Below are 11,288 nucleotides of genomic sequence, written 5' to 3'. Positions count from 1 at the left end.
TGCGTGCGTGCGTGCGTGTGTGTGTCTGTGAGTGTGTGTGTGTGTGTACCTGTTTTCTATTCTGGCGGGGACTTAAACCTGAATACACACAGACTCATGGGGACTCGTGTCACGGTACGCCTATGGAGAGTCCACACAAGGATAGCAAACCAGACATGTGTGTGTGTGTGTGTGTGTGTGTGTGTGTGTACATATCTATTTTATTATATATAGCTCTATATGTAGATAGATAGAAATAAGCTAATAACTGTATAGCGGCTCTTCAGATGTAATGAAATATATGTGACCCGTGCTGGCAAAATGAGTGTGAATGCACACAGGCTAATTTTGAGCTACAGGCAAAAAAAGTTTTAAAAAAATGTCGATTTTGAGGTTTTCACAAAAATGAGTTCATTAAGCCCTCGTCTAGCGATACCAATGCTCCAAATAACAATTTTAGATGGCCGCCTCATTGATGTTAACAATAAAAGAAAAGGGGGAATCACTTGCTGCTCTTGATTGAACTGCTTTTGTTGAGATCAGATTCACCAAATGGCTTTATTATGAGAATGAACGAGTCAAGAGGGCACTCGCTTAACATCTCAGGTCACACATCTTTCTTTAGACACTAAATGACCCCTCGCATGTTTTACTAAATTCATGACATGCCAGAGCATTTGAAAGTCAAAGTAACTGAGCTTTCACTCTGGAGAACTGCCTTTATGAAACAGAAAATGGAGTTAGCTGTTATGTAAATTCTAATTTGGATAAGTTCGGCAACATGTCTCCATTCATTTGAGGCTGAGAATGATTTCACCTTTAAAGGAAAGCTAAAGCAAATCTGTCATCTAACCATTAGCTCAAGAGATTTAAAATGTGCAAAACATCTACGTAAAACTTTCCATTTTACATTCACACACGTTTTATGCTATTCAAAATAGTTTTATGCTACTAATTTTTTTTTTCTCAGGTACATGTCATTTAAAGCAGCACTATGTAACTTTTTCTGTGTTCAAAATTTACTAAATGTATATAATGAGCGAGTACATCATGAACTCATCTTCCAAACCGCGTTTTTCTCTTATTCCGAATCACTCCGGTACACTTATAATAAGTACTTATATTCGGACTATTGTAGCCTGGTCACCGCTGCGGAGTAACACACACCTGCGTGAATCACCAGAGAAATAAACTTAGAGAAGGTGCTCCGGTTGGAATGTTCTTCCGCGGAATGTGTGCAATTCTGTTTACTAACCGCTAGAGCGCCTAAAGTTACATAGTGCTGCTTTAATAATTAATTTATTTGTAATGAACAAACTAAAGGGATTTTTACATTTGATTATTTGTTTTTCTTACTTGAATGCTTTTGTTTAGATGTAAAATGAAAACGGTAATGCACTATTTGTTTCTTTCTTATATTTGTTTTACTGTTTTTGTTTGTTTTTTTGCATCTGTTCTTATTTATAATAACAAAGATAAAATAAAAAATATCTATATTGTGACTATTAATATGTAACGTTGCTCTGTGATTTTGCTTTGGAAAATTTTAACTCGGTTTTTCTCAAAATTGACTTTGCTGACTCTATCGACTTCAAACAGGTGTAGCTCAGACATTTTTCATCCGATTCCAACATTCCATCATTCTGAAGGTCTTTTAATGGAGAATGTGAACATAAACATAACTCATTTTTGAAAATTTGCTCATTGTGACTCATTTTCCCAGCACAGATCATAATAACGTATGTTCATATCGTTGCTAGATAATGATTGTTGCAAGTAATTATCATATCATCATTGCTAGATGGGTTAATCTGATTTTTCTCTTTAAACAAAAATGTCTTTATAAACTGAAATATGATTAAAATTGCACATAATTTTATCAGAAAAATATTCAGTAATGCTATAAAAGCCAACACAAATAGAATAGTAGTTGAAATATTCAAAAAAATAGACATCTTTAGAAACAGAAACTTTTTAATATTTCATTTTAATAATGAAGTCATTATTTTGTTCACACGGTCAGGGGTGTAGGGATGATTTAAATAGATAATAGCTAAATAAATACTATAATATACTGTATAATAAAAATATATAGTAAATAGCTATGGGTTGGGTAAGTGTTCATGTATGAATAAATGACTTATGCTTTATAATAAATGCTTTACCATAATGCTGTCACCAGTAAGTGACGATGCAGGTTCAGCACGTGCTGACAGAGATAACAAAGGCAGTGTGATTTTGTTGTGAGAAGTATTATCTGGTTGCAGATGAACACAAAGAAGCTTACTCACAAAAGGAAATGCTCGTATGACTTATTGGAAATTGTCAACATCATCAGCTGTAAAGCTCAGCATATTGCAACATATTTTCCATACAATACCTACACACCCTAGCATGTATGAAAGGGCGGTCAAACATATTTTATTTTTTTCCCTAGAGTCTAAAATAGTATGCTAGCGTGATGTCGCATTGGAGGAGGAGCCAAATCCTTAACTTATTATATATACACACAGTTTGACAGTGAAGAGCAAGACATCTCAGGAAGAAACAGCCTGAAGAGCAGAGAGCAGGTATCGCTTGATTTAAATATGATCCAGTTTCCATACTTTCCTCCATAGATTTATAATTGTTTTATATTGATCTTTCAATGTTGTCTTCAGCTTGGACCAAGACTCAGCACAAAGAAATCAGCATCTTTCTGACTCAGGTGCGTGTTTTTTCTTGGTTGCACTGCACACTCTCAGTGAACTTTAGCCGTGAAAATGAGCCTACTAAACAGATTCCAATGCCTGAGTACGCAATCTAGCTGCTCACTGTGGCTCACCTCCACCTTTATGCGCTTAAGAGCAGCATGTTCTTCCCATTTATTTGCTCATGGACCATTGCTTCCAGTCGCTACAGAACTCTCTGTTCCTGCGTAAACAACCCAGAATAAATTTGACATGAATAAGTGGGGAGCCAAGACAAGGAGGTTTTCAGAGGTCGGAAAGGGAAATGCCTAAGTCAGACTGAAACTGGACACAAGTTTATTTGCCATCTTTCTCTCTGGGTTATAAAAACAGGTTCTCGTTCCCTGTGGAGTTTGCCCAGCTGAGCCTTAGCCCTTGAGAAGCAAAGTAAGCTTCGCACATCTCCAGCAGACAAGCGGAAGTTTCACTGCGTTTTCAGACATGAAGAAAGACGGGGCAGAGATTCAGGCCCTGTACGAGCAGCAGGGGTACCTGTCGGCTCTTCCTATCCTCAGTCCAGAAGAACTGCAGCAGGCCCGGGATGCCTTCGCTGAGCTGGAGAGAAAGCATGGTGAGCTTCGGTGCTGCGGACTTACATATAAGTCTCTGAATTGAGGTTTGGAGCTGAAATAATGCAGTTATTCTTTTACAGGTGAAGATTACACCGCTTACAGCCTTCATAATATCCACATGGAGTGTGACTGGGTGATGGCCCTCGCCAAGCACCCTAAGCTTCTGGAGGTGGTCACAGCGGTTCTGGGGCCTGACGTCATCCTGCTGGACTCCAGATTCATTTGTAAATATCCAGTGTGTAACAAGCCTGCTAAAACGCAGGAAATCCAACCGAACAATACCTGTTCTAAAGAAAAGGACGGCACTGAGAAGACAGATGGAATGCCGTTTGTGGCCTGGCACCAGGATATGAAGTAAGCACAACTGAAGTATTTTGGGCTTCTGTTGGCTCACGTATCCATTTCAAGTGTTGCAATCTTCATATGTTGATCTTCAGGTACTGGGGCTTTGATGGCGGTCCCGTTCTGTCTGTCTGGCTTGCTCTGGATGACTCATGTGAGGACAATGGAGCACTGCAGGTTATTCCAGGTATGAACACGGTCTCTGTTTGCAGGAAGGACTGTGTCTGGTTTGTAAGGTGTCTAAACTGTCCTTATTTATTTTCCAACAGGAAGTCACCACTCTGGTCTGCTGCCCCATCACCAGTCAAAACGATCTGGCAACATGCTGAGTGTCAATCAAGAGATCCCGGAGGAGCTGGTGGAGACGGAGAAGACCATCTTATGCCCTCTTCAAGCTGGTCAGATGTCTGTGAGTATGAATACTTGCCATGACATTCCTTTGCAATGTCTGAGAAAACCATGGAACGAATCAAAACAATCTTGCATTTTCCAAGCATTCATTGTCTAAATTCTATTCAGATCCATGATGGACTTCTGGTCCACGCTAGCGATCCCAACACATCTAATAGGAGGCGCTGTGGCTATGTCATCAGATATGTCCCTACATGTACTTATCCAATCCAGGTAAATATCTCGCTCAGTTTACAAAATGATGACATTTAACATATACAGAGTTCTGGCATGAAACTCTAGATGGCGCAGTCCGATAGGTCTAATTCAATCTGACCTGATGACATCATCATCACATGGCACAGCTGATTGGTTCTCTCCTGTATCGGTAGCCAATGAGCTCGCTGCTCAACATTCAAATATATGACTAGGGCTTGCCGTAGCAGTGCAGCTTGCTTCAGAAACCCTCCACCTTCCCCAGCTCCACCTGTATAGATCTGCTACGAGGTGATTCATGTATGCTATATGGGGGTTATTTCATGTACGTTATATGTGCAGCAGCAGTATTTCTTACATGCTCACAGCAGCTTGTTGTGTATGTATTGGCAGTAGCAAGTCTCGGTACTTGCTCTGCCGCAGCAGCGTAGCAGATCTATTCTTCCAAGACCAAATACATTAACATTGTCATGTACATTACCATGCCAATCCCTTCGAGAGTTGTCATGACAGAATTATGTATCTGCAGACGTTTAGCTGGAAAAAGCATATAAATATGTATGTGTCTTCCTGACAGGACCCTGAGCGTCCCAGGACTTTTCCTGCCACAGTGCTGGTCAGCGGTTTTGACAAATACAACCATTTCTCCAACAAAACCTCCAAACTGTGAACGGCTTATGCTGGCCTCTTTATTTAAGCCATGGGTGCTTAACACTCTAACGGTGTGTGTGTCAAATGAAACAGTAGTATATAATATATATATTTTTCTGTTATTTTTACTATTAACAATAGTTAACATTACTCTTGACAAACAATGTATCATTTGAAATTTTATATTTATAAGCCATAAATATTTTTATTTAAAATTTGGGTATGTATCTTTCAGGCTTTTCAGGAAATCATGTGTTATGGGATTTTAAACTGTATGATCTGATGTGTCCTTTGACTGAATATGTAACTGATCTGAAATATTCAATAAATTGATCAATATTACCCCTGGATGTTTAAGTCATTTGCAACTGATTCAACAAATAGAGAAAGGACAGAGCCACAACAACACCACATAATGGTGCACAAATGAGCATCTATTGCAGCCACCATCAAGACCGGTGCTACCTATAGGAGGAGCAGGCAATTGCCTAGTTCAGGGGTCTCCAAACTCGGTCCTGGAGGGGCGAACTTGCCTCAACACACCTGCCTGGACGTTTCAAGTATACCTAATAAGACCTTTATTAGCTGGTTCAGGTGTGGTATTCATTACCACAACAACAGTCTGCGTGTGCAGAGACAGAATCCCGAATGGATTTTTTATCCGTTCATAAAAATGGAATTTGCTGTGTAACACGGAATATCACGGAATGAAGTAGTTTCATTTGCTACTGAAGCACGTGTAACCCTACCGGTTGTAGTCTGTAGTAAATAGCATTTTTGCCATTTAATATTCACTTACACTAGTCCATATCACGGTTTGATTTAAGTGTACTGACTTGCATTTGATTTATTCATTCAAAATTTTACGAATTCCTCGTTACACAGTAAACTTCTATTGTGTAGCACTGTGAATGTACAAAAATGAATTACTCTAATTTTCATTGGAGTAAAAGATAGATTAATGTTTTTCCCTTTATTTGATTACCAGAAAAACTAAAATACAAAACAAAATAATAATAATAATAATAATAATAACAATAAATTAATAAAAATACAAAATAAAATTTCATAGGGCACTATTATTGTATACAAATTAATAAATAAAGTTGTTTTTATGAATTCAATTAATTAGATATGTTTTTGATTAAATAATTTAAATGGAATACAGAACAATTTAAATGGAAAGCACAGAATTTGGGCCCTAATAATGTAATTTTGTTGAACTTGTAATAAACTGCTGTTAAATTAAACAAGTTTAATGATTTCAATTAAGTAGACATGCTTTTAGATTAAAATTGAATATAACCATCCAGAAAAAAAACAAAAAAAAAAACAGTAAAATTTTAAAGGAAAAAAATAAAACTTAATTTGGGAAAAATAAAACTGATTTCATAGGGCCCTACAAATGAAAATATGCATCTGAAGCTATCATTTAATACTAAGCAACAGTTTGTATTATATATTTAAAATGACTCTTTGTTATTGTCTTCGTGCATCATTGGCAAACTATTTTCCTGTTTTACACTGTAAAGCTGCTTTAACACAATCAGTATTGTATAAAGCGCTATATAAAAAAATAGCAGCGCTCACTCGTTTCTGTGAAAGACCCAAGTACTTTCCACACAGGCACACTTCACGTTTGGTTGAAATAATCCTTAATCGTGTAAATGTATAATTTCCTTCAGTTTAATCTAAATTTGCAATTAAAATACATTTAAAAAAAAATTTATTTTAAAGTTTAGAATTAGACAGCCTTGCGTTTTTTAGACAATTGCTTAAAGTGATTGGCCGAATACCTCAAGCGTGTGACGGAAATGTTACGCCCCTCACCATACTGTTGTATTCCCTCAGCGACCAGCACGGATCAGCTCCAGGCATGACGAAGCGGATATCGTCCTCTTTTGGAAGACCAAACAAAGTAGTTTCGCTTTCACAACGAAACACACAGCATCTCCACAGCATCTCCACAGCATGGCGGCGGCAACAATACTACAGCGAGAATAAAAGTTACGCCTTCTTTCTTTGCATGAACCTTTGGGGCAGCGTTATGCAAATCTTCCCACATAGTGATGTAGACCTTTGCATGAACCTTTGGGGCAGCGTTATGCAAATCTTCCCACATAGTGATGTAGACATGTGGGGGCGTGTTTAAACTAGCCGTTTTAGGTAGGCGTGGCTGACTCTGAACTTTTATAAAGAATATCTCTTTGTATTTGAGACTTTAGTCTTTGCAACTTTACAGATCTTCTTTATGCAAGAGCTTGTAACACTCCAAATAGAAAGGAAAACTTGAAATCGCATCATATGACCCCTTTAAAGAAAATTACCCCAAAGCACCACTAGTGCCCAGCATACTCACTGTAAAAAATTACATTTTGAAAAATTGTGGGAACAGACAAATAAATATTGACTCAACAAATTGCTTCCCAATAATTATCCGCAAACAAAAAAATGCATTGTAGTAATTTTAGCTGAAGGTTAAAATTAAAAATATACATTCACCGAACATATTAAATTGTGCTCAGCCAATCTATCAAGCAGAAGTGAAAAACATAATTTACAGACGGATTTTCTATCATTAAAGTTATGGTGAGTATACTGAGTTTCATATTTATTAAGTCATGTTTCACGTACTACATTGTATTTTGCAGAACAACAGTGAATTCACGCCTTTACTGGTGTCATGTTGGCGTTTATAACCTAGTTTAGCCCATACTGATCTCTCGGTAGGGGTGTGCGATATCGTCTGTGATTATATTGTAATTGTTGTTTTAACGATGTGGGATTTGACATTATCCTGTATATCGCAAAAACAAAACAAAACACGCCCAACTTACAGAGTGCACGAATACATTAATGTTACGTGATGAAGCCACAGCACAATGCCACAGATGTTGCAAGTTTATAACCTAGTTTAGCCCATACCGATCTCTCGGTAGGGGTGTGCGATGTCATCTGTGATAATATTGTAATTGTTGTTTTAACGATGTGGGATTTGACATTATTCTGTATATTGCAAAAACCAAACAAACCACGCTTAACTTACAGGGTGCACGAATACATTAATGTTACGTGATGAAGATTAGACTAGTGCGCGTGCGCATTTACAGTGCGTTTTTTCACTGCATATTCAGTCTTTACAACAGTTCAATAAACAAGAAGTTAATATTAAAGGGACTTGCATTTTAGACACAGTATTGCCTGTGCTGCCACCTGCTGGCAGTTTTAATTTCACATTTAAAGTATCTTCATTTTTAAAATAATTGTAAATATCAGTATTCAACGTTTTATGTTTAAAATATCAAAACATTATTTATGCATGTGTAACTGCAGGTTAAATGCATTCATGTTCTGCATTAAACCGTGTGTAAAAAAAACAAAAAAAATCTAAATGCCACTTCAGATTGTTTTGTCTTCATTGTCATTGTCTGTTTAAACTTATTGGAAAAGATTCATTTCTATCACTGCTGTGAACTGACCACCACACAGAATATGAAGAATATCATATTTATGATATTTATATATATTTATGAGTCAGCTGTCCACGGTAGTCCTTAAGATACCAGCACAATAACATCGTTATCGATAAAATCCCCGAAAATATTGAAATATAATTTTTGTCAATATCGCACACCCCTATTTCTCAGTTACCTAAAGTTACTACTTATTGAACTAAATTATTTTTATCTCACTTTATGATGAATATATGAAATGTATGAGACACAAGGAACACGTTTCTGCCATAACTATTTTTTTGTTCCCATTAGTGTAACCCACCACTGCTAGGTCTGAGCTCACTAGGGCACCATTTGTTGTAGAAAAGAAACCACTATGAATTTCACAGTGAGTATTTAACAGTAGTTCTTATATATGTTTATTCCATATTAATGTCATATACTATTAGCTCTTAGATGTAATTTGTGAGGAGTTGCTTTATTGAGTGTTGCCATGAGACATGGCTCGGTGTAATGTAGGCTGCTAATTCTAATGTAGACTTAGTATTGACATTGCTATTTTATACTTTTACAGAGTACAGAGCCATTGGAGAACCACACAACTGTAATGAAAATGGGAATTCTTGAAATAGTAAGCAGCAGCAGTTGCACTTCAAGGGCCCTGTCAAGTGTGCTGAATGTCTCCGTTGTCTTGGAAGAGGAGGTGGTGCTTGACAACTTACGAGACTTTGTAAATGCGTCTATTGTACTTTTTTTGATTATTGTATGCACTCATCCTAGAGTACAAGGACGTAAAGAGATAGTTTACCCAAAAATGAAAATTCTGTCATTAATTACTTACCCTCATGTCGTTCCAAACCCGTAAGACTTCATATATTTTTGATGAAATTTGTTTGATGAAACTACGGTCTTATTGATGTGGAACGACATGAGGGTAATTAATGACAGAATTTTAAGTACCTCTTATGAGTTTTTTTGGCAAACATTTGAAGTGTAAGATGCAGTTTCATGAGCTCAAAGTGCCTCTTGTGAGAATGGTAGAGTTCATGTGAAATTACTCTAAACACTGGGTGAAGTAACCTCCCCATTACTTAAATTTGATGGTGTTTTTGACATTTTTAATATGTGAATGTATTTCATGTTTAATGTTTAAATAGTTAAGATGCAGTTTCATGAGCTCAGAGTACCTTTTGTGAGAATGGTAATATTCAGTGACATTAACCTAAACACTGGTTGAAGTAACCTCAGATAAATTATTACCATTATTAATTAAATTATTATTATTTTATGGTGTTTGACATTTTTTGCATGTTTGTGAATGTATTAATGTATAAGGTGCAATTCATCAGCTTTGTGTATCTTATGAGAATTAAAATGCATGATTTTGTAAGGTATACCGTGTAGAACATTTCAATGTATTTATAATTGTAAGGTATTTTTACAATATTGTTGTATATTTCATTAAAAGTATTAAAATGTGGCAGTGTTTAGTGTATCATCATTTAATATTGTTTTCATTTTCTTTTGGGACAACAGGGAATAAACAATTCAGTAAGGCTGCTTTAGCAATATATATTTTTAAATTAGGTAAAACAAAAAAATGTATACTACTACTATTTAAAATATTTAATTGGGCCAATAACATGGTTTGGTAGACTTCTTTTTTCCCAGTTGGCTCAACATATTATTTCTCATTGAGCCAATGTTAACAGACTGTTGCCACAATTGATAAAATTCAGTTAGCAGAAATTCAATTGGGCCAATGGAAAAATTTAGATGTAATCAGTCACTAGAAATTTTTGAGTTGGGGAGGTCTGAATTTTTTTACAGTGCTCTAATACTATTATAACCTGTCTAAATGTGAACAAGGGGTCTACAAAGGGAAAGAAATCCATTATTTATAACATGTACAAGAAAATATAAAACATTGGCCACAGCTATGGGACACAGTCGTGCAGCAGCGAGCATCACAACTGTCAAAGAAACCTCAAGGTTGTAAATGTGTGCAAATGTATAGGGCCCCATTCCTTTTTCTTTTTTTTTTGTTAAGAAATTAATACTTTTATTCAGCAAGGATGTATTAAATTAATTTTTAAAAAAGTGATTTTTTAATTTTAATTTTTTTTGTTACTTTTTATTCTTCAAAGAACCCTGAAAAAAAAGTATCAAAATTTCCAAAAGAAATATTAAGCAGCAAAACTGTTTTCAACATTGATTATAAATCAGCATATTACAATGATTTCTGAAGGACCATGTAACACTGAAGACTGGAATAACGACATCACAGGAATAAATTATATTTTAATATTTGTAATAATATTTCACAATATTGCATTATTTTCTGTATTTTTTATCAAATAAATGCAGCCTTGATGAGCAGAAGAGACTTCATTAAAAAACATAAATCTCAAACATTTGAACTGCAGTGTGCATGTCAACTAGCAGTCGTTAGAGTATTAGACTGTCTGCTTAATATCTGCTCAGACTTGATGGTTCCCAACAGACTATTCTACTGACTACTTTACAAGTAGCGGGAGACCAGGGATGGCTGTAATACTTTTTGTTTAAGCATCAGTAACTCAGTGGCTGTTTGTGCTAGATGTCTCAAATTGTGATACATGGTAGCTACATTTGTCTACTACAATTAAAACACACTTGTATGTGTAGGGGGGCAATTGTAAAAAAAATTAAATTGTACTTCATAACTCACAGATTACTTGAAATACACTAGTCATCTTTTTATTCAAGAAAGAAATATAGGTGCACTAATTAATAATACAATTGATATATTTTTTACTAATAAGGACAAGTCTATACTATTAAGTTAAATGCAAGAAGTCAGAGTGTCACAATTGCCTCCTTGGTGGGGGATTGTAACAGCGTTTGGGGGCAATTGTAACACTGAAAAATAAGTCATTACCCCACTGTATCTGAGAGTTTTTTTTTTTTTTTTT

At 35.9% G+C, this 11,288-nt stretch overlaps 1 protein-coding gene and 1 long non-coding RNA gene across 2 annotated transcripts in view; one reads left to right on the top strand and one right to left on the bottom strand.

The window, feature by feature from the left end:
- The window catches only part of LOC107663121 (uncharacterized), a 12,831-nt gene extending 4,249 nt beyond the window's left edge, over positions 1-8,582 (bottom strand). Inside the window, exons 1-3 of the long non-coding RNA XR_001631291.1 lie at positions 8,572-8,582; positions 1,497-1,500; positions 593-598 (exon numbers count right to left, since the gene is read on the bottom strand). This is a non-coding gene — a long non-coding RNA (uncharacterized LOC107663121). The remainder of the gene's footprint in view (positions 1-592; positions 599-1,496; positions 1,501-8,571) is intronic.
- LOC107663119 (probable alpha-ketoglutarate-dependent hypophosphite dioxygenase) lies at positions 2,502-5,110 on the top strand. Its single transcript, XM_016453277.1, has 8 exons — positions 2,502-2,549; positions 2,640-2,686; positions 3,042-3,279; positions 3,361-3,634; positions 3,718-3,809; positions 3,892-4,031; positions 4,142-4,246; positions 4,806-5,110. The coding sequence occupies exons 3-8, from the start codon at positions 3,150-3,152 to the stop codon at positions 4,896-4,898; spliced, it is 834 nt and encodes a 277-aa protein (XP_016308763.1). The 5' UTR covers positions 2,502-2,549; positions 2,640-2,686; positions 3,042-3,149; the 3' UTR covers positions 4,899-5,110.
- Positions 8,583-11,288: the final 2,706 nt, after the last annotated feature.

Source organism: Sinocyclocheilus anshuiensis, unplaced genomic scaffold, assembly GCF_001515605.1.
Source record: "Sinocyclocheilus anshuiensis isolate Anshui unplaced genomic scaffold, SAMN03320099.WGS_v1.1 scaffold836, whole genome shotgun sequence".
Taxonomy (NCBI): domain Eukaryota; kingdom Metazoa; phylum Chordata; class Actinopteri; order Cypriniformes; family Cyprinidae; genus Sinocyclocheilus; species Sinocyclocheilus anshuiensis.
This window is presented reverse-complemented; position numbering and strand designations above follow the sequence as displayed.

Excerpts from the sequence above, each read along its gene's own strand:
- LOC107663119 (XM_016453277.1), top strand. The coding sequence starts at position 3,150 with ATGAAGAAAGACGGGGCAGAGATTCAGGCCCTGTACGAGCAGCAGGGG. Across the intron at positions 3,635-3,717 it reads GCCTGGCACCAGGATATGAA|GTACTGGGGCTTTGATGGCG; the intron begins GTAAGCACAACT and ends GTTGATCTTCAG. Across the intron at positions 4,032-4,141 it reads TTCAAGCTGGTCAGATGTCT|ATCCATGATGGACTTCTGGT; the intron begins GTGAGTATGAAT and ends AATTCTATTCAG.